Source organism: Doryrhamphus excisus, chromosome 3, assembly GCF_030265055.1.
Source record: "Doryrhamphus excisus isolate RoL2022-K1 chromosome 3, RoL_Dexc_1.0, whole genome shotgun sequence".
In the NCBI taxonomy this organism is placed as follows: Eukaryota; Metazoa; Chordata; class Actinopteri; order Syngnathiformes; family Syngnathidae; genus Doryrhamphus; species Doryrhamphus excisus.
In genome coordinates, this window is record NC_080468.1 from 4,931,939 (window position 1) to 4,958,345 (window position 26,407).

General features: G+C 42.2%; 1 protein-coding gene across 8 annotated transcripts in view; it reads left to right on the top strand.

Moving 5' to 3' along the window:
* The window catches only part of obscnb (obscurin, cytoskeletal calmodulin and titin-interacting RhoGEF b), a 51,729-nt gene that overhangs the window by 17,144 nt on the left and 8,178 nt on the right, over window positions 1-26,407 (top strand). For 2 of the 8 annotated variants that reach the window (XM_058068215.1, XM_058068217.1), the window contains 44 exons: window positions 191-457; window positions 536-805; window positions 895-1,164; window positions 1,494-1,760; window positions 2,495-2,761; window positions 3,014-3,280; window positions 3,345-3,611; window positions 3,679-3,945; window positions 4,009-4,275; window positions 4,344-4,610; window positions 7,706-7,972; window positions 8,106-8,372; window positions 8,451-8,717; window positions 9,976-10,245; window positions 10,837-11,103; window positions 11,171-11,449; window positions 12,256-12,513; window positions 12,587-12,853; window positions 13,021-13,293; window positions 15,352-15,618; window positions 15,782-16,330; window positions 16,546-16,836; window positions 17,274-18,554; window positions 18,972-19,253; window positions 19,488-19,572; window positions 19,651-19,772; window positions 19,835-20,032; window positions 20,104-20,136; window positions 20,209-20,307; window positions 20,384-20,602; window positions 20,704-20,737; window positions 21,166-21,218; window positions 21,304-21,402; window positions 21,838-21,894; window positions 22,788-22,927; window positions 23,551-23,751; window positions 23,823-23,899; window positions 24,103-24,273; window positions 24,350-24,509; window positions 24,988-25,104; window positions 25,169-25,333; window positions 25,399-25,557; window positions 25,624-25,801; window positions 26,225-26,338. In XM_058068215.1, coding sequence (XP_057924198.1) covers window positions 191-457; window positions 536-805; window positions 895-1,164; window positions 1,494-1,760; window positions 2,495-2,761; window positions 3,014-3,280; window positions 3,345-3,611; window positions 3,679-3,945; window positions 4,009-4,275; window positions 4,344-4,610; window positions 7,706-7,972; window positions 8,106-8,372; window positions 8,451-8,717; window positions 9,976-10,245; window positions 10,837-11,103; window positions 11,171-11,449; window positions 12,256-12,513; window positions 12,587-12,853; window positions 13,021-13,293; window positions 15,352-15,618; window positions 15,782-16,330; window positions 16,546-16,836; window positions 17,274-18,554; window positions 18,972-19,253; window positions 19,488-19,572; window positions 19,651-19,772; window positions 19,835-20,032; window positions 20,104-20,136; window positions 20,209-20,307; window positions 20,384-20,602; window positions 20,704-20,737; window positions 21,166-21,218; window positions 21,304-21,402; window positions 21,838-21,894; window positions 22,788-22,927; window positions 23,551-23,751; window positions 23,823-23,899; window positions 24,103-24,273; window positions 24,350-24,509; window positions 24,988-25,104; window positions 25,169-25,333; window positions 25,399-25,557; window positions 25,624-25,801; window positions 26,225-26,338 — 10,242 coding nt within the window. Of the gene's footprint in view, window positions 1-190; window positions 458-535; window positions 806-894; window positions 1,165-1,493; window positions 1,761-2,494; window positions 2,762-3,013; window positions 3,281-3,344; window positions 3,612-3,678; window positions 3,946-4,008; window positions 4,276-4,343; window positions 4,611-4,747; window positions 4,811-7,705; window positions 7,973-8,105; window positions 8,373-8,450; window positions 8,718-9,975; window positions 10,246-10,836; window positions 11,104-11,170; window positions 11,450-12,255; window positions 12,514-12,586; window positions 12,854-13,020; window positions 13,294-15,351; window positions 15,619-15,781; window positions 16,331-16,545; window positions 16,837-17,273; window positions 18,555-18,971; window positions 19,254-19,487; window positions 19,573-19,650; window positions 19,773-19,834; window positions 20,033-20,103; window positions 20,137-20,208; window positions 20,308-20,383; window positions 20,603-20,703; window positions 20,738-21,165; window positions 21,219-21,303; window positions 21,403-21,837; window positions 21,895-22,787; window positions 22,928-23,550; window positions 23,752-23,822; window positions 23,900-24,102; window positions 24,274-24,349; window positions 24,510-24,987; window positions 25,105-25,168; window positions 25,334-25,398; window positions 25,558-25,623; window positions 25,802-26,224; window positions 26,339-26,407 lie in introns of all 8 variants that reach the window. The other 6 variants (XM_058068216.1, XM_058068218.1, XM_058068219.1 and 3 more) reach the window with 6 other exon arrangements.

Sequence of the window (26,407 nt, forward strand, 5' to 3'; positions counted from 1 at the left end):
TCTGACAGGGACTCTGCCAGACCCACACAATGCATTTGGGCATGCCATGTCCTTGCCCACCATTGAAGCTTTCTTTTCTTATGGCATATTTTTCCAGGCAGTTTTAGTTGAACTGAAAATTGTTCTTAATGTGGGAGATTCCACTTTGTATTTTCCTTCCTCAATCATTATATGTTTGCTATCTCTCTAGAAAAGCCTGCCTTGTTCCTCAAATCTCTGGATGATGTCGTTGGCGAGGAGAAAGGCTTGATCACTCTGGCCTGTGAGGTGTCAAAGCCCAGGGTTTCTCCCACGTGGAGGAAAGAAGGCAGCCTTATTAGTGCTGGAACCAAATATGAGTTCCTTCACACTGGCAAATCTTTGGGACTCATCATCAAGGATGTGAGCAAAGATGACGCTGGGGAGTACACTTGTGATCTTGGAACTGAGGTGTCCAAGGCTAAGGTCACTGTAAGAGGTTGGTTTGGTGTTGTACTGGAATTATGCCTAGGGTGGGATCTGTAGTGCCGTGACTGCATGTTTTGTTTTTTTTTAGAAATTGGCATCGGGATCACAAAGTGGCTGAAGTTATCTGAGGTGAACGAGGGGGAGACATGCAGTTTTGAGTGCATCCTATCCCGTGAGAGCACTGATGAGTGCTCCTGGACTCTGAATGGACAAAATGTTACCAATGGAGGACGTTTTAAAGTTACCAGCAGAGGACGGAAATACATGCTGACGATCAAGGACATCACCCCTGCTGATGCTGGAGAGGTGGTCTTCAGAATTAAAGACCTCACCTCTAAAGCAACGCTAACAGTTGAAGGTGAATTGTGTAGCTTTGGTGTGTGATACTGGCTCAATAATGCAAAAGATGCAAAAAGAACTGTGACCAAATATTTTCATATGTTGCAGGAAAGGCTTCATCACTGTCAAGGGAACTAGAAAATGTAAGCGTGGCTCAAGGGGAAGATGCTACCTTTACCTGTGAAGTGACACAGGCCACCTCTACTGTCAAATGGACAAAGGAGGGCAAAGCCATAAAGAAGAGCCAGAAGTATGACATCAGAAAAGAAGAGAGGGTCGTGAAGCTCGTCATCTACAACGTCTCGGCTCAAGACTCCGGCGAGTACAGCTGTGAAGTTGTTGGAGGTGCAACCACAAAAGCCAGGCTTCAGGTTAAAGGTGAGGATGGAATTAGCTGATTTTCAAGATTTCTTTAAGTAAAAATCTGTCAATTTAGCCATCAACTTGTACCTAACCTGTAAGTTAAGTTACGTCATTAGTTTTGTTTTTCTTCATTTTTCTCAAGCAGCTGTACGCTGCTGTAAGAAGTTGCTTATTTACAATAATGTTCAATCATACAGCTGCTTAAAATGACGTTAAAGGTAGTTCAAAACCTACCAAGTTCTGCTTCTTCAGGAAAACATGGCCCCGTTTAATACTATTGTTTGCTATAGTTTTGCTATAGTTTTACAACCTGGAATTGCAGCCATTTTTTCTTTGCTTTATAGAGCCAATCCACAAGTTCACCAAAGCACTAAAAGACATCCAAGCAGATGAGAAGACCTCTGTGACTTTGCAATGTGAGACTGCTCAAAATCCATCCTTGGTGACATGGCTCAAAGGGCACACAGAGCTCAAGGCTGGAGGTCGGTTCGAGATGTGTCAGAAGGAGGGAGCCTTAACTCTCACCATTAAACAACTTGAGGAAGAAGACAGTGATATCTACACTTGTGATGTGGGCACAGCTAAGAGCATGGCAAAGGTGACAGTTAAAGGTAAGAAGTGCCTACATAGTATCTGTTGGAATCGAACTTGGGTCTCTAGCTGTGTGGCCTGCGCGCTAACCACTTGTCTGCCGTGCAGCCCTTTCCACAAACAAATAATGCTATTTTATACTACTGTATTAGTAAGTGAATAATTTAATATAATACGTATTATTTACTACTTTACCTGTACTTTTTTAATAGTAAATGTGAACATTTATGGGCAGCAAGAATAATTATATTTCAGCATCTAAAATATAATTTGAGTTAAAGATCCTCGAAATACAGTACTGTTACAAAAGCATTGCAGAAACATAATGACTGAGGATTTGGGTAATTATCAGTCCTACTCATGTAAGACTCATGTAAGATGTAGCGTCGGCCTTACATTGTATGATTATCTAATACATGTGTTTCACAGCTTTACAGAAAACATGTCTGCTCTGCAGGCAGTATGTGTTATGATAATAACATCTTCGGTGACGCGTGGCATTATCAGCAAAAGAAAAAGGAATGGGTCATTTTGGTTCTTCTCTCAATCCGTTCCATAATTTGATTCCATATACTGATATGCTGGAGGTTTTTAGTGTTGTTCTCGCATAGAAATGTTTTAAGTAGAATTTCTCCTCTCTTGATGAAAACAGAAAAAAGTAAACAATGCAATTGGTGCGTTGAGAAAACACAGTAATATATTGAAATAATAAATTTTCAATTCAATAAGCAAGGAATCCTTTATTATATTTTAGCCCTGCCTGCCACTTTCAAAGAAAAGCTGAAGAACCAAGACGTAAAAGAAGGCGAGACCGTAACTCTTCGCTGTGAGCTATCGAAGAGTGCAGCCAACGTCCAGTGGAGGAGGGGATCTGAAATTCTCACCACTGGGGAGAAGTATGATGTGAAGCAGAGGGAGGCTTCTTGCGAGCTTCAAATTAAGAATCCGCAGATCAACGACAGTGCAGAGTACACCTGTTTATGTGGGGACCAGAAGACATCAGCAACAGTGAAAATTAATGGTATTTATTAATGATTGTTGTCCTCTCAGAAGTAAATAGATACAGTAGTAATACAGTAAATCTAAAATATTGTACCAGTCAAACTTCACATTTGCATGAAGTTTGCATGAAAAAGTGTCTCTACATTTTTGACTTGTACCGTATACTGTAGTTTTACCTACATACCGCCTACAACATGTAAATAAACAGATTATGTCTTGAGCGACAGTATGTTCTCTGAACTTGACAAGTATTAAATTCTTGTTGGCATAGCATTACCAGCGTACTTCACACTGAAGCTGCAGAGTCAGGAGGCTCAAGAAGGAACCAGGGTTACTCTACACTGTGAGACGTCTAAGCCGCTAGTCTCAGTGGAGTGGAGGAAAGGAAGGCAACTGCTCATGTCGGGAGAAAAGTACCAGATGAAGCAGGAGGCATGTAGAAATGAGCTCCTCATTTTCCAAGCGGTGCCTGAAGACAGTGGAGAGTATATCTGTGTGTGCGGAGAGCAGACAACCACTGCCTATCTAAAAATCAACGGTAAGAGGTTTGTTATGTTTTATTTGATGCTTCTTGGATTGTAACACACTCACTTCATCCCCAGCATTACCGGTGAACTTCACAAAGAAGCTGCAGACTCAGGAGGCAGAAGAAGGAGCTGAGGTGGCACTACGTTGTGAGACATCGAAACCTGGAGCCCCAGTGGTGTGGAAGAAGGGAAGGCAGGTTCTCAAGTCTGGAGAAAAGTACAAGATGCAGCAGGAGGCTTGTGTGAATGAACTCCACCTCAGCCAAGTGGTGCCAGACGACAGTGGGGAGTACAGCTGTGTGTGTGGAGAACACCACACTACAGCTAGCCTCCATATTAAGGGTAGGAGGAAATTATTTCTATTTATGTCACAACATCACAACAGTTGCTAACCAATTTTAATGTTTAGCTAAACCAGTGACCTTCACAAAGAAGCTGCAGAGTCAAGAGGCTGAAGAAGGAGCTAAGGTGATACTACGCTGTGAGACATCTAAACCTCTAGTCCCAGTGGAGTGGAAGAAGGGAAGACAGGTCCTCAAGTGTGAAGAAAAGTACCAGATGAAGCAGGAGGCTTGTGTGAATGAACTCCACATCAGCCAAGCGTTACCAGGAGACAGTGGAGAGTATAGTTGTGTGTTTGGCGAATGCATCACCACAGCTAACCTCACCATTAACGGTAGGAGGATTTTTCTAAAATCATTTTGACATGACATGTTGCTAACCAAATACAATTTTGTAGCCCAACCACTGGCCTTCACAAAGAAGCTGCACAGTCAGGTGGCTGAAGAAGGAACTAAGGTGACGCTGCGCTGTGAGACATCTAAACCTCTAGTCTCAGTAGAGTGGAAAAAGGGAAGACAGGTCCTCAAGTATGGAGAAAGGTATCAGATAAAGCAGGACGCTTGTGTGAATGAGCTCCACATCAGCCAGGTAGTGCCAGAAGACAGTGGCGAGTACAGCTGTGTATGTGGAGAATGCAACACTTCAGCTAACCTCACCATAAAAGGTAGGAAGGCAGGAGGTTATTATTGTTTGGACGTATCATTAGTCGCTAACCCATTTCATAATGTTCAGCCCAACCAGTGACCTTCACAAAGAAACTGCAGAGTCAGGAGGCCGATGAAGGAGCGAAGGTGATACTACGCTGTGAGACATCTAAACCTCTCGTCTCAGTGGAGTGGAAGAAGGGAAAGCAGGTCCTCACGTCTGGAGAAAAGTACCAGATGAAGCAGGAGGCTTGTGTGAATGAACTCTTGATTCAAAGAGCAGCAGAGGAAGACAGCGGAGAATACAGCTGTGTCTGTGCCGACAATAAAACAACAGCAAGCCTTAAAATTCAAGGTAGGTGTTATATTCAGCAGAATGCACTTTCTTACTGTTACCATATTTATATACTGGAATATAGTGGACCGTGTTTTTATTTTTTTTGAAAAATACATTAGGTAGCCTAATAAAGCACACACATTGTCTTTGCTCAGCTGTGAGGATCCCTTCTGCTAAAGTGGAATCAAAGAGGCTGCAAGTTAGGGAAGCAGTGGAAGGTATGGAGGGTAATTGTCCTGCTATAGCTTACAGATTGTGTGAACAGAATGCGGGAGACATTTGCTGCTATTATACTTATGATAGCTTAATTACATTTCAGCCAGTAAGACTGAAGCAACATTGGTTGTTAAGACAGACAAGCAAAAGAAGCAGGAGGTGAATGAAACAGTAGAAGGTAATATTCGTGTATTACTGCATGTGGTGCAACTGATGTATCACTGTGGTACTGTATGTGCCCTTGTAAGTTGTGTTTTTGTCCTGTATAGCCTTTTCTATTGTATGTGTATATGGATATTTAGAGGCTGTGTCTTTTATGTGTTGGTGTGTCCCCCTCAAAAGTTGTTGTACGGCACAAAACTTGGAATTTTATCCAACTGCAGTTCCAGTTTTGCATTCATTTTCATAGTTATGACAGTGCAGCAGACCAGAGAGACTTCTAAACAGCAACTGATCAGACAACAGATTCAGGAGCTCAGAGTTGAAGGTAAACACTAGACTTCACTTTGGTGAATATGATAGCGACACCCAAACAGCATGCAGTACATGATGAGGTACAGTATATGACAACATTGTTTCCACACAGCTTCCCCTCCTGATGCTAAAGTAGGAACAAAAGAAGCAGTTGAAGGTATTTGTGCAGGCAGCTTTTTATGCTTCAATGTGCTTTGTCCAGTTGTAGGTTGTATACTTTTTCTTTAATCGTGCAGTTTCCATTCATCTGCTGTGGGGTTTTAGTCAGTGGTGTACCTAAAATATATTGCAGGGCAGGACACTTCAATGTATTTGTCACTGCTGCTGGTTGCATGTGGCTTAAACTGGAGGCAGCTGTCTATTAATGTTTGAATGTTTGAGAATATATATATATATATTTTTGTAATTGTCTTGTGAGCAACTATAAATTTGCCATTACGGCAATAAGCAGAAAGTCACATTAGTAGTTACTAAGGACAAGCAAAAGAAGCTAGTGAAAAATGTGCATTTGTTGTGAACAAACAGTGAAATTATCTGTGGAAGTGTTGGTTTTTGGCTTTGCTTTTGTAATATGTGGCTTTCTATATCATGAGCTATGGCATGTAGTACTTGTTGTTTGTTATGTTGAGACATTGGCTGTATGGCAAAAAGCGGGGCAATTTTGTCAAAATGAGGATGCAATGTCATGTTTAATGTCATAGTTGTGACAGTGCAGCATACCAGAGAAACTTCAAAACAGCAAGCCCAACGAGAGACTCATGAGTTCAAAGTTCAAGGTAAAAGTTGCACAGCCCTATAAAAAAAAATCTACTAAGTTGTGTCACTTTAAACCAGGAAAACCAGGCTCATTGTTGTAATGTGATGATCCACTTAATGGCCAAACACTTTATTTTGGTGAAAACTCCATCAAGTTATTGTAATTTGTTTAGTTTTAACGACAAAGTCGGAGATAAAGTATATGACAACATTATCCCCCCTCAGCTGGGAAGTCAGCAGCTTCCCTTTCTGCTGCTAAACTTGAATCCAAGAAGACAGTCTCATTGTTGCCATTGTTTGTCACTTTGCTCTGGTGTTTGTTCTCCTTCAGTTTTTGCAAAGCAAGAGTTCACTGCGATTGTACTTATGTTATCACATTTGCATTTCAGCCAGTAAACCTGATGCATTATTGGTATTTGCCAAAGACAAGAAGAAGAAACAGGCGATAAACGAAACAGTAGAAGGTAATGGTCGCTGTGGTTTTTGGAGGTGTCCTTGTGAGTGATGTTGTTGTCCTGCTTAGCTTTCGTTATTTGGAACAAAGTGATACTTGCTTTTTATGTCTTATTTTATTTGTTTATTATAAATAGTCATTGGTCTACTTTGTTGCACACTGCATGGAGGCTGAATGACTGCCAGGTCCTGTTGTCTTATATGTTGCTTGGCAATTTTCATAATATAATAACATGGTCAAAGTCCGTGGTGCCATGGTTAGCATTCTGGATTTTGGAACAAATGCCCCATGTTTGAATCTTCACTAGAAATTCAGATAATGAGGTTTGTTCATTTGGTGAACCTTAAAAGAAGTTAGGGATGGCTCTGAACACTTTTTGCTCTGAGTTTTTGTGTAGCCCCCTGCCACACAGCTTTGTCGGAGACTTCACGGTGTTAGCAAGGAGCATTGGCTTCTTCCAGAACATATTTGTTCAGGTTTGAGGGGCGGCTGAATTTGCCTAAAGAGTCAGATAACAGACGGAAATGGCTGGAGTTGATCATTTTGGGCCGGCAAGAGAAAAATATGGGACTATTTTGTGAATATGGGTCAAGCTGGACTACCTGCCAAACTGTCGCTGAAGTCCGACAGCTTTCCAACATTACTTGGTCAGGTTGAAGAGTCAGAAACGCAAGCTGTAAGTAACAATTTATAAGTGTCACAACTGTCTTTTAACTTTGTAAGTAAGCAGTTGTCTTTGTAGCATTATATAGTGTGCATACAGGGAGCGAGGTGCAAGGCTCACCGATTTCTGGAGTTGCTAAAAGCCTATTTCCACTCATTTCTGCTAGCAATGTTGTGCCAAGATTGTCTGCACTTAGTGAATGCAGACCTATGTTACAATTTAGGGTTCTCCAGGCAGTAGCAATCAGTAGGTTTATTTATTTATTATCAACTCCTATATTGCCAGAATTAGAAAGTGGGGTTCGACTCTTGTAAAGGTTGTCGACCCCTGCTCTCGAGGAATGTTTGTTTTGATTTGTCTTGTGTTTGATATAGACAAAATAGAGGAATTTGTATCCATTTCTGAGCTGATCATATCGTTAGCCGTAATGTAGCATAGCCTAACCATACACCATGTCAGGTAAGTTAACGTCAACATTTGTATTCATTGGATGCCCAGCTAAAAGCAGTGACCATCATCCTCACATGTGACCCATATTCTTGTATCCAGTACTTCCGATCACGTTACTTGAAGAAATGGAAAGTCAAGAGGCTGACGAGGGAGGTTGTGTTACTTTACGCTGTCAGCTTTCTAAACCCGGACTTGCTGTCGAATGGAAGAAGGAAACTCAAATGCTGAGTTGTGGAGAAAAATACCAGATGATACAAAGCAGGCACAGTTATGAGCTACGAATCTTTGATTTGAGGCCTTGTGACACAGGGACATACTCGTGTTCTTGGGAGGACACAACAAGCTCTGCCTCCCTTAAAGTCAACGGTAGGATGGATTCATGTTTCATATTCAAGCTGGCCACCCAAACCCATTTTTCATTCTTTCTTCAATGCCCCATCTTGTCCATCCCCATTGACGTTAATTTATGAATTACCAGTTATTTCCTTCTATTCATCAGCTCTCCCAGTCACTTTTACAAAAAATCTGGACGACCAAACCGCTGATGAGGGCCAAAGTGTTACTCTGCAGTGTGAGCTCTCCAAACCTGGTGTTCCGGTAGAGTGGCGGAAGGGAGAACTTGGTCTTTGTCTGTGTTCCAAGTATGAAATTACACAAACGGTGCACACTGTCACGCTAGTAATCCATGACGTAGACAAAGATGATGCTGGATATTACACGTGCGACACTGGTTTCCATCAAAGCACAGCACACATAGCTGTGAATGGTATGCTTGCTCTTAAGAGGTTACTAGCTTGACTTTGCAGCAGTTCTCACCACAAATTCTCACCACCCTTCCCTGCAGCCCAACCTGTGCTATTCAAAAGCCAGCTTCAGGACCTGGAGAGGCAGTTAGGGGAGAGTGCTGTTCTCCGCTGTGAGACCACCAAGCCTGGAGCTAGCGTGATGTGGAGACATGGGAATAGGGTGCTGGCATCTAGCAGCAAGTATCACTTGAAACAAGCAGGAACTCTAGTAGAGCTCGTCATTTTTAAGGTGCAGGGAGCCGATTCAGGAGAATACTCTTGTGATACAGGCAGTCAAATGACTTCGGCCATCCTCACTGTACAGGGTAGGCTTTGTTTTTCTTGCCAGTTTTCTGTCTTCTGTGCTCTTCTTTGATTCACACCTTTCTACTCACCTAGGCCTTTCTTGTTGTGCATCTCTTCATGAACGATTCACTTTTTAAAATTCACACATTTCTACTCACTTTGTCCACCCTTTTCATGAATTTGCTCACAAATGATTGACTTCATTTATTTACACGTTTTTACTCACTTGTCCACTTTTGAATATCTAAAATAGCTGTTTTTCACGAAGATTCAGTTTTCCTCTTTGATTCACACTTTTCGACTCATCTTGTCCTCTCCTTAGCATGGATTCATCAAGCTTGCGTCCATCGATCCTTGTGCTGACATTTCTCGGATACATTTGATATATTCAAATGTAATTTCCTCTCACACCCACGTGTTCTGGAATGTACTCTTTTATTACAACAGTTTTCTCGAAAACTGCAGACGCCTTTTTTCTGCTTGAATGCATACCTCATCGTATAAGTTGTGTTTTTGTTTGACCTCACATTACAATACAGTGGAACCTCCAGAGTTGAACACAATACATTCTGTGATGCTGCTTGACTTCCAAGTTATTCAAATTTCAAAAGTGTCTCTTTAGGAAATAATGTAAAGTCAATTACTGGTAATTGGGTCCAACTTTCACCATCATATAAACTTTATTATCACAACTGTGCAGGTAATATTTTAAGGACCATTCTTAACTGTTCTGCAGTTGTAAAGAAAAATTAACCACAGTATAATAAAGGTAAATTAAAATAAAACTCCTCCCCCTTTCAAGACACCTGACAGAGATATCAGGGAGAGAGTTTTTTTTTTTTGCAGGGAAATAGGTATTGTTAAGTGTCATTTAATTACAGAATACACCTGGTAGGATTTTAAACTAATGTGTGTTATCAATATTTCATTGATTGTGTTACTCCTGTTGTATAGAGCAGTCAGATTATGTCAAAATAATGTAAATTGTTGGTTCTGTGGTTATCAACACACTTTTCCTCTTTGCTCTCACCAGTACCTTTCTGTGCTGGTCTTACAAAAAGCCAAACAGAAAGCAAAACACACTTTTTTGCAGACTTAATTGTTTCATAAGATTTGCGGAAGTTCCCTGCAGCATCACACAAGATGACGTTTTATTTGACTTTCAAGGCATATTTCCCCTTGCATTTGACTTTGAAGGTTCCACTGTATTAACACACCTTCCCCGATTTTCGTCCTTTCTCACCTCAAACATCAAACATATATTCATCTCTCAAGCAGAAGCGGACGTGTCAATAGTGAAATTCTTGGAGAGCTGCGTTGTACACGAGGGCGAGGACGTGCGCTTTGAGTGCATTGTGTCGCATGAGGACGCACCATCGACTCAGTGGAAGCTGCAGGACATCCCGCTGCAGAATAATGAAATGAACGTTATTACCACGGAGGGCCGGGCTCACAGCCTCATGCTTCGAGGCGTCACTGTGGCCGACTCGGGCACTGTCACGTTCTCAGTGGGCAACCACACCTCCACGGCCTCTCTTACTGTTAGAGGTAAGGTAATAGTGATTGTTTCCACTTATTTATAGTATTCATCCATGGTGGACAACCTGGAACTTGGGCACTTGTTAGCATTCTTGGATCAACCTGTCCTTCCTTCTCCTTCCATCATTCTCGACATGAATTACTTATAGATCCTGCTGCTCAATATACGTATATTTGTGTTTTGTACTTTTGTTTTAATCCAACTTACTAACATGTCATATAATGTATTGACCTGTATATAAGGCGACCCCTATTTTTGAAGACAAAATAAGAAGACAAACTAAGCATATAGGCCACACAGTCAGGAGATCAAGAAGACCTGTGTTCGATTCTCCGCTTGAGCATCTCTGTGTGGAGTTTGCATGTTCTCCCTGTGCGTACGTGGGTTTTCTCCCGGTACTCCGGTTTCCTCCCACATTCCAAAAACATGCATGTTAGGTTAATTGACAATTCTAAATTGCTTTGAATGTGAGTGTGAATGATTGTTTGTCTATATGTGCCCTCAGCTATGTAGACAATAATGGCTGTGTGTTGAGTCGTTAAACACTGACACTTTCATTATTTGACATTATTCATCAAGTGATGTTGGTCTTTTGGCAGCTGCCACTGTTTTATTCAAGAAGAACCTGGACAGTCAAGAAGCCACAGAAGGAGACAAAGTCACTCTTTCCTGTGAGACAACCAGCCCTGACTGCAAGGTGTCATGGAAGAAGGGCTTCACTCTGCTCACCCATGGAGATAAGTACACCATAGAGCATAGCGCTGCCACTCACACCCTTACCATTCACAAGCTGAAACTGGAGGACAGTGGAGAGTATAGCTGTGACACTGGTGACAAGAAAAGCTCTGCTACTGTCACTGTGAAAGGTAGTTAATTATGAAACATGCTATACTTAGTGAGTTAACTAGTCACTGACCTTAAATTCACCCTCAGAACACGTACGCATTATGCGGGAACTACACGACATTACCATGAAAACTGGGCAGGATGCCGTCTTTGAGGTGGAGTTGTCTCATCCTGGTGTGACGAATGTGGAATGGTGGCTTGGAGACAACCTTCTTCAGAATAATGACCTGAACCAAATGAGCAGCGACGGCAAAGTACACCGCTTAGTGCTGAAGATGGTCACCACGGACGAATCAGGGGACGTTGCCTTTGTGGTGGGTCAGGAAAAAAGTGTAGCTTGTCTGCTGGTGGAAGAAAAACCCAAAGGTAACGCATGTAACAGTTTTGAGTCAATATTGTATAACATAATTTCCAGTGTACAAGCCATTACTATTTTCTTAAACTTTGAACCTTGCGGCTTATATTATAGAGTGGTGCAGCTAATTTATGGCTATCTCTTTTACTTCAGAACTACTGATAAACATTTAAATACTGTGCCGCTCATGAGTAATTGAGGAAACGGTAGATCTTTCTTTGGCAGGAGCCAATCACGAGCTGTGAGTGCAATCGCAACAAGCTTATCGACCCATCAGAAATCACAGGAGGTCATTGCTCAATTTAACAGTCTGACTTATGGTGTCATTTTACAATGAATGTTAAAATCATCACACGGTAACTTAACACTCAAATGGTAGCTAAGAAATAATAATACAAGTACCAATACAATTACCAAAAACAACTATTTTGGTTATGGCCGCAGTGCTGCCTCTGTCCACCAGAGGAGCCCAGAGGGAGGCTGACATCATTGCAGCACCCTGGCTTTAAAATGTCAGTTGGCTACACAGCAGCTGGTGTGAAAGTCATGTGTGATACACCAGCCGTACTATTGTTTACAATGCAATCAGTGGTATTACTGCTGGCTGAGCTGACCATTATAGAATGAGTCTCTCCAGTTATCACCTGTTTCCAATGAACGCCTTGTCCCCCTTGAGATTATTTAAATAAATGACACCATGTAGTTCTAGTTGTACCATATCATCAATAAAGTGATGCTCGATTATAAGTGCCATATCTCTTAATGAAAGAAAAAATGCAGATGTCCTGATTATTAAAACATTTTCCCATATGTCCAGTGCTAATCCTAGAGAAGCCTCATAACACTGCAGCCTTAGAGGGGGAAACGGTCACTCTGGCCTGCACCATTTCTGACTCCAAGGCTACCGTTACCTGGATGAGAAACAACATTGTCATCAAAGCCGGTCTGAAGTATGACCTGAAAAAGAACGGCACCTTCCAGCAGCTTCGCATCCACAATGTTTTGCTAGAGGATGCTGGAACATACACCTGTGACACTGGAGATGTTCAGTGCGATGTTACTGTCACTGTTGAAGGTACAGAAAAAACTATTTAAAGTAGCTCAGTGGCACAGTTGATTCCTAACTCTCTTCTTCTACTTCCTGCCAGCTCCCTCAGCATTCTTTAAGAAGGAGCTGAAGAACCAGCAAGCTGTCGCGGGTGATGATGTCACCCTCCGCTGTGAGCTGTCGAGGCCGGGTGTCCTCGTGGAGTGGAGGAAAGGTGGCATGGTCCTCACGCCTGGTAAGAAGTATGAAATCTGGCAGGAGGGGTGCGTTCAAGAGCTGTGTATACACAACCTGGATCCCGAAGACAGTGGTTACTACACCTGTGATGCAGGTGATCAGCTCACCACCGCTTCTGTGGCAGTGCAAGGTAAGATTTTGTTACATTGTAGATATAAGGAAAGCTTTATTATTGCCTTGGTATAGCGATTTTTTTCTTAGGTTGGGTCTCCTTGTTATATTTTGAAATGATGATTGATATTATGCTGATAGTGTGAAATATAGAGCCTCAGGCATATCTGTATTTTCACTTGACAGTGTTAGAGGTCTACATTGTGTCCGGTCTTAAAGCCGTCGATGTTTTCGTTGGGGAATGGGCAACCTTCTCTTGCCAGCTGTCCGGTCAAGTGCCCGGCAAGGTGCAATGGTGGCTGGACGGCACTTTGCTGAAGAACGGCCCCACTAGCGAGATAGGGCTGAATGAGGGCCACATCCATACGCTCACCTTTAAGAACCTGGCCACAGATGACTCTGGCACTGTCATGTTTAAAGCTGGCAGTTTAACATCAGTGGCCAAGCTCCTTGTCAAAGGTATCACTAAACATGGCGGACTCAGTCACATCTTTTTACACCCTGCAGAAACTATACATAGATAGAATTATCACGATAAATCTGTTTTGGTTAAAATTGGCGCACAAAAAAAATTATTGCATTGTTTCTTGCAGGGGTTTGTAAAAAAAAATAATTTCTGTGACAGATGTGCTCAAACTGCAATGGAGCCTCCAAAATCAACCTGCCCAGATGCCAAACAATAACATGAAGGAGTGTGGGATGATACAAACATTAGTTACACTAGCAAAGCTGTGAGCTACTGTGCTAACTTGACAGAAACATCATGCTAGGTGCGCCTCATCACTGAACAAAGTCAGAAAATTTTGTTGTTGTTTGTTTTAACTCTTTTCTGTGAGGGGCAGGTCAGAGGTGGCATCATGTCCACGATGAAGGAGGTTTTTCCTTCAAGATGTCATGAAAACCCACCACGTCAAAACCACTAGGATTTGTGGGAAAATATGACTCAAAAACTTTTTTTTTTTAAATCCCATGTTGTGTTAAAAACCAATCTTCATCTCATTAAGCATCCGAAGCAGGGGTGTCTAAAGTGTGGTCAATAGTCCATATATGCCCAAGGCCACATTTTTTTAATGGCCTGTGACATATACTAATAAACAAGCCCTGTAGTTGTATTGTTATGAAGAACAGGTGAAATGTTATCTGATAAAACGATCTCACATCTCTACTAATAACTATTATTGATAACACAAGGCATTGACATTATGTGTATTGTAATGTGTATTGGATGCAGCCTTTGGTGGAAAACGTTTAGACACCCCTGCTCTGTTGTTTGCTTTTTCCCTGACCTTTTTTTTTGATGCCACCACAGAAGTCATCATTAATGGCAAAAAGATTAAAATGGTAATGACAACCAAAGAACCGGAACAGAACAGAAACTATTGCGAAATAGAGAATTGTATATAGTGCGTATTTATTACATAGGAAAGAGTATCGCTGCTGTGTACAATATGAGCAGTACAATTACAGTCATTCAAGAAAAATGTATATCCACATCTTAATTTCTGCTATACATATCTACATACATACAACACCATTATATGGCAGTCGAATCCATTATGTGTCATTTGAGGTCTCGCTATGAGGCTGTAGTTTTACTTTATTCTAGTTTTATACCTGTGTTGTTAAAGGTTTGAGCCTGGAACCAATTCATGAACCAGATTATGTTGGACTTTGGAGGTTCCACTGTGTGTACATTGATGTTGTTAACGCTTTAGCATGCATGCACAACATTGCTTCTCATTTTATTAAATCCAAAATAAAATGTCATTGTGTGTATACATGTATATTAAACATACAACTCCAATGGCATTAGTAATTCACAATGACTAATTTTATTTTTGGCCTCTTTGGGTCATATGGAGAATTGATTAAAGTTTAATTGATGTAAGAAGTGAACCAATAAGTAAATGCAGTAATCAGTCAGGTGCTGCTCCACCCATCCATCCTTTGTGTCCTGTTGCTTTCCACTACTCATCTGTAGTCTCACCTCAGCTAACATTTTATCACCCATCCTTTGAGTGCAGAAATGCTATCCTCTTGTAATGGTCTCCTTTGTCGTTGACTGCCAGCATAAATTGGCCTTTAATCTCAACGTGGGCATTTTGGGCTTTTTGACCCCCTAAACCACACTCATGCTTCTTTTTGTAAGGTCCCATATTATACTATTTTCAGCAACTTTAAATATGCCTATTCACTGAGTAAAGACAAAATGTCTGTGCCAGAGCTCCAGGCTTTATTATCATAGTGAAGCCTGCCTACTTTATAAAACAACACACAAACACAACATCACCATAAACACGGCTTTAAGGGCACATATAAAGTATATAGTAAGTCCATTTTGCATAATAGGGGACCTTTAATATAAAATAATGTAATTGGAAAGTAAATCCTCCATTAATATTACTTGAAAATGTTTGGGGATTATAAAGCCTAAATACCTCATTTGGCATGTGCTGCACATTCACCATAAACCTCAGAGCAGCGCCCTGACCCTGTGACCCCTGACCTCAACCTCAGATCCCACAGTCGAAGTGGTGAACGACATGGAGGACCTCAGGGTGGTCGAAAACCAGCCGGCCGAGTTCATCTGCCAGTTCTCGAGGCCGGTCAAGGCAGAGTGGAAGAAAGATGGGCAGCCATTGCAGCCTGATGGCCGCAGGGTGGTAGTGGAGCAGGACTGGACAGTGGCTCGCTTGTACATTAGCCGTGTTTCTGCCGGAGATAGTGGGACATACTCCTGTGAGGCAGAGGGGACCCGTGTGGTTGCTTCGCTTCATGTGGAAGGTGAGCTTTCCTCCACATGGAAAGAGCACCACCAGCCTTCAGGGAGCCTCCTCTGCTCCCTCCTACCAGTGGCGCTACAAACTTATTTTTTGTGCTTTTTGTCATAAAGATGCAGAGAACCACATGATTTTTAATCATTCATTCTTCTTTTCTCGTCCCCTAGCCAAACCTATTGATATAGTCCAGGGCCTGGAGAACGCAGAGACATTTGATGGAGGAGAAGCACTCTTTGAATGCGCCTTGTCTCGCCCAGAGAACAAAGACTGCCAGTGGCTTCTTGACGGCAAACCAGTGAAGGAATCCCCCAATGCTGAGATTGTGTCTTTCGAGAGTGGCCGTCGTCATCTGCTCTTACTCAAAGAGCTGCGTATTAGTGACAGTTGCACTGTTACCTTCAAAGCAGGCACTGCATCCACATCTGCTCAGCTGTCTGTCAAAGGCTGGCAGCTAGGCGTGGTGAAGAGTCTTGAGGACAAGGTAGCCACCGTCGGAGAGAGAGTGGAGTTCTGCGTGGAGCTGACTGAGCCCGTACCTCCAGCAGAAGTTGTTTGGTACGCTAATGGGGTAGAGCTGAAGCATGGCGACCTGTGGACCATGAGGACAGACGGCTGCTCATATCGCCTGATCATGAGACAGGCGCCGCTGTTGCCCCAACAGGAAATTACATTTGCAGCACGAGATGCTCTTTCTCTGGCCAAGCTCTCCATAATTAGTAAGTCTTTGAACTGACAGCTATGTAGCTGCTAGCGCTATATTGTTTTGCCACATTTTGAAGCATATTTGTTAAATGTTAAAATGTTGAAAAGCACATTTCAAATTTTAAAATGTTTAAATTCAACAAAATGATGATGTTGTGGTTGGAAAGGAAAACAGACTTTGCATTCTGTTTTTGTACCTCTTTTAACCCCTTCTGCTTTTTGCCCACAGCTGTACCCGACCCCCCAGAGGACCCAGAGGTCTTCAGTAAGACCAAACAGTCTGTCACCCTTTCATGGTTCACTCCTCTGCATGACGGAGGCAGTCCCATTCTGGGCTACAAGGTGGAGATGAGACTGGCGGACAGCTCTCTATGGCTACCTTGTCATTCTGCCCCCGTGTGCAACACTGAGTTTGTGGTGGAGGGTCTCATCCCAGGCAGTGGCTACAGGTTTAGAGTGGCAGCCATCAACCGAGCCGGCACGGGGGAGCCAGTTGAGCTTCCTTTAACTGTGCAGCTCGGTGAGTGGATGCATGGTTTTGCACTTCAGTTAGTACAATGTTATGAGTAGGTGTATGAGTACCAACTCTGTAGGTCACTGACAGATAGTTACAAGTGGTATGCTCATCTAGAAACGTGAGGTTCAGAGGCAGTATTGTGCCCATGAGAAAGGAGCTTCAATAGCAACTGTCTGAGTGCTTCTTCTCTCAAACCTGGGGAAAGTGATTTTTCTCACCTTTTGGTACTCATCAACAGTCTAGGGATGCTCCAATCTTGTTGTACATCTTGTATAATGACAATAAAAGCCATTCCATATTGCTCTTAGAACACCATTTCAAGTCTATTTTGCAAATAATATAAAAAAAATTTATTTTGCAAAATAAGGGATCTATAAGATAACACTATATGCACAAAAAAACTTTCAACGTTTCATTAAAAACTCTATTTGTGTCTATAGAAACAGAGGTGAAAGAAGTCAAGACGGAGCAACTAGGACAGCCAAGTCTACCACCGGAAGCTGCTGAAGAAGGTGACCTCCATGAACTGTGGGAGGCCTCGGCAAAGAAAAGACGCATGAGTCGAGAGCCCACTCTTGACTCCATCACTGAACAACCTGAAGATGATAAAAAAGGTGCCCAAAAGAAAACACAACAGGAGGAAGAAGTGAAGCCAGCGGAGAAAGAGCCGGCCAAGAAGCAGCCTGAGGATGAGTCTGCTTCCGGGGGATCTTCAATTGTATCGTACCTTAAGAAGAACAGCCAGCTTCAGTCTGTCACAAGGACCTCTGAGGAAGAGGAGGCCACTGAGAGGTTCTTCAAGCACTTCCAGATGGTCGATCAGAGAACTGAAGTCAAAACGACAACAATGACTAAGCATACTGACACAAAGGAGTTGTTAGCAGAGGAGACTGACTTCATGGAGATCAGCAAAGAAGACGAGCCTGAGCTGAGAGAAGCTGCCATTAAGATCCAAGCTGCCTTCAAGGGCTACAAAACTCGCAAGGACATGCGGCCTGTCTTTAAGGAGGTATTCAAAGATCAGACCAAAGAACCTAATGGCACCATCCACCTGGAGTGTGTGGCAGAAGGTAGACCTGATAGAGTACGCTGGCTGAAGGATGGAGAACCACTGTCTGACGGCAAGCACCACCATATCGATATCTACAATGACGGCACATGTTCTCTCGTCATTACCGCCATTACCACAAAGGACACAGGGGTGTACACATGCGAGGTCACCAATAAGTTTGGAGTTGTTTCTCACAGTGGGAAGGTAACAGTGGGAATGATGAGGGAATCATCCGGGCGGCGTCCACTCATGCTGGGCTACAGCGCTGACAGCGAGCCCGACAGCTCATCGGGCAGCGAGATGGATGAATCACTGAGGCAGGCCAGCAGACGTCTCCGCCGCCTGTTGCGCACACGCCTCCCCCCGGATGTGGAGGAAGAGCCTTTCGTCAGCGCAGATGAAGGGGATATGAAGCACCCAGATCCTCACTCATACAGAGAAGATGACACTTACATTTACATCCGCTTTGACACATGGGCAGAGGCAGAGGTGGCTTCCAAGAGATTCCAGGAGATGTTTACGATCCATGGAGTTCCTGTGGAGACCACCATCTTGGATGCTGGACATCTCAAAGTGGAGCTACGGATTAGGAAGTTGGGGTATAGTCAAGATGGAGCTGAAACGCCTACACAAGAAAAACAGTCTCCTGCATTCTTGTCTGGAGCGCCTGGTAAGTCGACTTTTTCCACCAAGGTTTTGGGGTAAAGATGATAAAACCAATCCCATATGAGCGATTCCACCTCTATCTGTATCTGTTATCTGTATCTGTCACTCATCTAAATGATCTGTATCTGTACTCAGAGTGGGCGGGACATAAAACAGAAGTGGGTATGATTTAACCGGAAATGTGTGGGGCTTACATCTGTACATTATTTTAAGTCTGAAATTGACATGGATACCGATAATGATGAAATGTACTCGTTTTATATTCGTATTTGGCAAAAATGTATTATCCATAATGGAACGGGTATCTAGCTCATCCCTATATTTATATTATTATAACAATACAATTTTATATTTTACTACACAACTATCACACATTAACTACCTAACTCATTTAGTGGGCTCTGTCTTGTTCCTCTTGCAGCTGCCCCGGTCTTCCTGACAGAGTTACAAAATCAGGACGTCCCCGATGGCTACCCGGTCAGCTTTGACTGCGTGGTGATCGGCAAACCTTCCCCCACCATCCGCTGGTACAAAGACGGCAAACTGCTGGAGGAGAATGATCATTACATGATTAACGAGGACCAGGAGGGCTGCCATCAGCTCATCATTACGGCCGTGCTGCCCACCGACATGGGCGTCTATCGCTGCACAGCAGAAAACAGCAGCGGCATCACAGCCACTTGGGCTGAGCTCAGAGTTGACAGTAAGTAAACTTTTTGAGGGTTAAGTTGACAAGCTGGTTGTGTTCATGATTGGCTCCTGCCAAAGAAAGAGATTACATTTGTATATTTAAATATTTTTGAATTACAAAAACAATAGATTCTGATTGGTTTTTGGTCATGATAGGCTTTGACCTCCAGGAGAGTCTATTACCCATCTATCTGTGTGTACAGTACTCCTAAATCCAATAAGAACAACTGATCATACTCTCCATCAGTGTCTTGCAGCTCCGATTATGACACTGCTGCTGATGCTGCTACTGAAACGTCGTCTTACATCAGTGCCAAGGGCTATCTGTCCAGGTGAAGTGGCTTTTATCACACAGATATACCCGTCCATTAAGATGCATTGATAAGTAATGTTTTGGCTTTCCCTTCCAGGGAGACTGAGACCTTTGAGTCTGTAACAGAAGATGATCAGATGCCACAAGTCGTGGAGGAACTTCATGATGTTCATGCCAGTCCAGGTTCACCAATGGCCAGGATGCCGCTTAGAGTAAAAGGTATACATACTGTGAACCTGTCACCAAAAGTCACTTAGATTCAAACACGTTTTTGTTTCCAGGTTTCCCCAAACCAAGGGTTTACTGGTTCAAAGATGGACACCCCCTCCGTGCCTCGGAAAGGGTTTCGTTGTTAGTGCAGCAAGATGTTCATGCCTTGGAGATTCTGGAGGTGAAGAAAGAGGACATGGGAGAGTACTCTGCATACATCAGCAACGCCGCTGGTTCTGCTTACTCCTCTGCCCGACTCATTGTTCTGAGTGCGTATGCCAGAATAAGTCACTTAACAAACATGCAATGCAGATTAATTTAAGAACTTTGTTCACTACAGATCCAGGGGAGATCCTACCACAAGATCAGAAAGGTAATATGAGCTTCTTTTGAAAATAACATACAATTTTAATATGATTGGGATTGAGCATGTCTTCTCTAATAGACTCCAGGGAGTCATTGGTGCCACCACGTTTCCTGGAAAGGTTCAGCAACAGAAAAGTAAAACAAGGAGCCAGCATCACATTATCTGTCAAAGTGGAAGGTTTGCACACCATATATATATATATATTGAAGCCGGGATGTAAATCACTTTAACACCATCATATATACTGTTTTAGGGTCTCCCACCCCGATGATCTCTTGGCTAAAGGAAGAGTCAATGGAAGACGTACTGTGGATCAAGCCTGACACCAAGGGATACAAAATAGCAAGTTCTGGACGACAACATAGCCTCATCTTAATGGATGTGGGAACAGAGTACACTGGTGCCTATACATGTATTGCGACCAATAAGGCAGGACAGTCCATCTGTACCGCCCACCTTGAGGTGGATGACAGTAAGCAACAACTAATCTAAATCATACACTGTTGGCTTTTTGGTGTTTATTTCAGTCATGATTTGTGGTTAAATTATGGATATGTTGTCCCTCTTTCTCAGCTCCACCACAAAAGAAAGAGACCAAACCTTCAGAGTAAGTTTTATTTATGTCCTAGCAATTACATATACTGTAAATAATGTATACCATAAATCTTGTATTTAAAGCATTGGGCATTTCTGTCTAAACAACAAATTAAGGGATTACTCAACTTGATTTTCTAACTTTAACAGTGATTTGGAGTGCAAAAGAATGCAGAAAGGAACATTTTGTTTTCTTTGACTACATGGCCATTTAATAACAAGTATACTACACAGCAATACAGTAAAACATGAGTTTCATGAGTTTCATGAGTTTCATGCCAACAGCTGAGTAGCACAACCAGCATGCTACTTCAAATACAGCTACTGCCTTTGTAGCTGGGGTTGCCTATGTCCACATCACTTAATGTTATCTTTTACTAATATTTGCAACATTTACGTTATACTGAAGATGCTAACATTTCATTCTATTCCATATATCAGAGTTCTTGGGATTACCGTCAGTCCACCAGAGGAGGATGTAAAGAAAGGAAAAGGTGATACACAACTGTTTTTGTTTATTTGTTTTTATATTCCTTATTTATAACTAATGGTGTTTTTGTCCCTATGTACTGTCTCAAGAGAGTAAAATGTCCTACCTAGGAGAAGTGGGTTCAGAGGAATTCCTCATGAAACTCACCTCCCAGATAACTGAAATGGTATCAGCCAAGATCACCCAAGGTAAGTTTGTGTGTCACGAAGCATTCAGTTGTTGTATGCCAGCAAACAATGGGCAGAAATGTAGTGGTAGTAGTTACTACATATTTTTACATATAATCATGTAATTAATATAATAATATCATTCCCTGATACTTACGTTGTCATCTTTGTTGTCATGTCTTGCATGTGTGAAGCTTTGATATGTGCCAGTTGTTAAAAACATGTGTTTGTTAAAGCAAATCCATGTGGTTATATCAAGAATTGCAGCCTAAATGACACTAATTGTGACAAATACGCTCTCTGTTATGGCTTGTGTTGTTGACACGAATTGCTCATGTGTTTAAACTTACAAACCCATATTGCTTCATCCATACATCACCACTTACATTTATGCAGCCATCACTTTGTTAACACAGCCCATAAAATGCTCATCCAGTCCATCAATTTGTTATTCAGACAGCACACAGAATCAGGAAGTGCTCCAGTGGATGAAATCTTGGCCCAAAACCAACAGTATGTATTCCACATGCATTCATTTCTTCATGATTATTGATGAAGCGTTGATGACTTCTAATAAAAAGGTCATCTTATTGTTTATTGATACAATTAGTGTGCTCTAGGTTATAACCACACTATTGCCCCCAACTTGGCATCTTTTTGTTGTATTATTTTTGATTAATAACTGGTCATTGTCTATTACTAATACAATAAAGTACACAGTACAACCCATTATAGGATACTGACTTAAATATGAAACGTTTTAACCTCAGAAAACTATTAGTTTCATACATACTGACATTTTTACTTCAGTATTTTTTGTATTCATTGTAACCTTTTTAAAAGTTACATATGTAGTACGTATGTATGTAAATGTATTACATTTAATCACAGTTTTCAAATTAATCCATCATGATTAATCATTTGCAACAATGTATGAAATATGGCAATTTTTACTGCATTTTACGAACGTAAAGATAAATGACAGAACACACTCATGTATGAACAGTATGTATGTCTTAACAGCTCCAAATGAACTGAAAGCTTAAATCAAGCTAAAACATACCACACATCTCTGTAAAAAATAAAAGTATTTTCCATACTTTCTTTAATAGTAGCAGATCATTTGAATCACACTTGAATGCCTTATTATGAGTCATGAGGGTTGGTGTTCAAAGACACCATATATAGCTGAACTTATGAACTTATAATAAAGTACTGTATATTCTAATGGTGACTCACCTGTCTGCGTTATATAGCATTTAAATTTGCATGAAAATATGCCACTAAGGTCAGCTTACTAGCCCCTAAAATCTGATGCTTACACATCTAAAACTAGGATTTAATGACACAGTTCACCTGTATTTTGAATACGCCCCGTAATCCTCTTTTTTTTTTTGCTGCCCCAGCTTCACTGCGAGTGCCAGGTGCTGACAGCGACGAGGAGACCAAGACCCCTTCGCCATCACCACATCATGGCCGCTCTCGCCCCCCCTCCCTCGTGGCAGAGTCCTCCTCTGAGTCTGATGAAGGGGATGCTAGGGGAGAAGTACGAAATTGACATATATGCAGGGGTGGTCTTACACAGGCCTTGGGGCCAGAGAGTTCCAGGAGCCTCTAAATGATAGATAATTGACAGATAACCAAAGCAGATTTCCAAGGCAGGAAAAAGTGGCCTAAATTACACACTCACATTTTTCAAAAATTTTAATTAACAAAAGGGACTTACTGTGTGGTTAGGCCAAACAGCTAGGAGACCCAAGTTCGATTCCACCAGCGGGCATCTCTGTGTGGAGTTTGCATGTTCTCCCCGTGCATGCGTGGGTTTTCTCCGGGTACTCCGGTTTCCTCCCACATTCCAAAAACATGCTAGGTTAATTGCCGACTCCAAATTGTCCATAGGTATGAATGTGAGTGTGAATGGTTGTTTGTCTATATGTGCCCTGTGATTGGCTGGTGACCAGTCCAGAGTGTACCCCGCCTCTCCCCCAAAGAAAGCTGGGATAGGGTCCAGCACCCCTGTGACCCTCGTGAGGATAACTGGTAGAAAATGAATGAATGAATTACTGTGCTTGCCTTGTACCCGCAGATGACTAAATATGCCCCTGTATACTCCAAAATGTATTATTTTTGAAACTGAAATTCTAAAAGATGGTGACTGTGCATTTGCAGATGTTTGACATCTACGTGGCAACGGCCAACTATGACCCCGTCTTGGCAAGCAAAGAGTCTATTTCCCTGAAGGAGGGACAATATGTGGAGGTTTTGGACTCAGCCCACCCGCTCAAGTGGTTGGTAAGGACCAAACCCACCAAGACGACGCCATCCCGCCAAGGCTGGGTGTCACCTGCATACCTGGACAAAAAACTCAAAGTATGCCTGCATAGGATATTAAGAAACATTGGTGAATTATTCGGTGTCATAAAGCTGAAGTGTTCTTGTAGCTCTCTGCAGATGCAGGCGACTTGCCAGAAGCAAATGTGGAGGAGATGTCTGAGGGAGAATACAAGAAGAAGTTATTGTAAGTAAGACACTTTTATGCAACGAGGGGCCATTTCTCCCATTTGCGGTTAAGAATTTTTCCAGGCATTTGGAGTTAATCAAGTTTCCCACATAGCCAGAATCCGCTCAGCCTTTTCCCTTATATGCATGGAGTAATAGGGCCCTAACAAAGTAGTGTAATCATCTTAACGAGCATGCTTTTCTGTTATTTCACATCTCTAGCCAACTGATGCAGGACCTAATCAGAGGTGAATCTGAGTTTGTCAAAGAGATTGACTTCTTCACGGTTCATCACCTGAAGCACGCCAACAGCCAGGATGCACCTGCTGATGTCAGCAGCCAGAAGGAGTCCATATTTAGGAACATCGACGACATCAAGGAGTTCCATAGCAAGTGGGTTCACCTCTTGATGATCAGCTAATCTTTTCACTTAGCATTATGGAAGTGACTTTCCTTACATTTATTTCAGGGCTTTCCTCCCCAAGTTAAATGACTGTGACACAGATGACGACTTGGCCATGTGCTTCCTGAAGAACAAGGAGGGCTTTGAAAAGTACCTCCAGTATCTTGTAGGTCAGAGCCAGGCGGAGTGTGCCGTCAGTGACAAAACCGTGCACCATTTCTTCAAGGTATCATTTCTCTCTTAAAGTGTTATAGTTGCTTGATGCCTGGTCTACAAACGCAAATAATCGCTGGGACTTGTAAGTAGTGCTAGGTAAAAAAAAAAACATTGGCATTAACACCTGTGACTGCAGGCAACCCCCTCTTGTAATTTTTATTTGCTCAGCTTTTATTTGCTGTACATCTTGCCAAAATCAATTTCTAACGGCACATGCAACTTTTTTTGGCCCCATTCTGGGTTATTTAGCAGTAGCACTCAATAAAAAATGCATGGACAGTGAGTCATCAACACGTAGGATGCTTTGTTTAGACACAGGCAGCAGTCAGTTACTGTCAGTAATAATGTCAACATTAGGGTCGTTTTCACAAGCTTGAATAAGAAATGCATTAATTAGCTTTAAATACCTTTCTCTCAGTCTTTTCTTCCTCTCCTTATCTGACAAGTACCAACAGAGCACAACTAACATTAGTAATATTGCGTTGAAGGAGTACACAGAGAAGGAACAAATCAGTGCTGACCCTGCTGGCCCGCCTGTACGCAGCATTAACGCTTACCTCCAGCAGCCTCTGGAGAGGATTCAGAAGTACAAGGCCTTCCTCAAGGTGATACACTTGTCTTTTGAGTTGATGTACGTCCTCACGTCTAACAAAACGTCAATATCAACAGGAGCTCATCCGAAATAAGGCCAAAAATGGCCAGAACTGCTGCCTCCTGGAAGAAGCGTATGCCATGGTGTCTGCGCTTCCTCAACGTTCTGAGAACACACACCATGTCTCCATGATTGAGAACTACCCAGCCACCCTTGAAGCATTAGGAGAGCCTCTAAGACAGGTAGTTGCTTAAAGTCATCTCACTCTTAATGTGCAATGCTGTACATGTACCTTCTTTGGCACTAGGGACCATTCCAAGTGTGGGAGGGAGCTCCTGGAATAAGAACTTCTTCGAGAGGTCACCACCGCCATGTCTTCCTCTTCAAGAACTACTGCATCATCTGCAAATCCAAGCGAGACAGCAATACTGACACACAAACATATGTCTTTAAGAACATGATGAAGGTAAGAGTCAACACCTTCAAGCGACATTTATCACCTTCTAATCTGTCATGGTCTGCTCTCCTGCAGCTGAACAACATTGATGTGAACGAGACAGTGGAGGGTGATGACCGTGCCTTCGAGATCTGGCACGAACGTGAGGATTCTGTGAGGAAATATACTTTGCAGGCCCGAACCGTTACAATCAAGAACTCATGGCTGAGAGACCTCAGAGAACTTCAACAGAGATACACCATGACTGCCTGGAGTGCGTAGGAAACAACATTATCCTCTCAAATGTTTACTACTTGTTTCATTATTAAAGTTTAAAGGTACTCTATTTGTTTGGAATGTTATATTTTGAGTACGGGTCTTCCAAATTTTTCTGACTTGTAGCTGATACCAATATCAGTCCAATCAGATATCAGCATATATTATACATACTTTTATTACTTATTTTGTAGTGTGGAAGGTTTGAAAGACTTGATTAAATGATAATAGTCATCAGAGAGAGAATAATAGCCAGCAACAGTTGGTATGAGATACACTTTGTGGATGTTTTGGACATTTTAGATGCAGACTTATATAATCAGATACAAATTTGTTTTCAATATGCATATCAATATCAGATTGGGACTCAATCAAACAATCTGATCTGTCATCACTAACACTTCTATGGTTTATTTTGAAGGTCCTCCTGACTTCGTGGAAATTCTGGCAAACTGCACAGCAGAGCTCGGACAGACGGTTAAACTAGCTTGCAAAGTGACAGGAGTACCCAAACCTACCATCACTTGGTACAAAGGTAAAGTGTTTCCACCTTCTCCCTAACATGACCTTAATTATAAAGTGCTATACGATGCTTATGCTGATT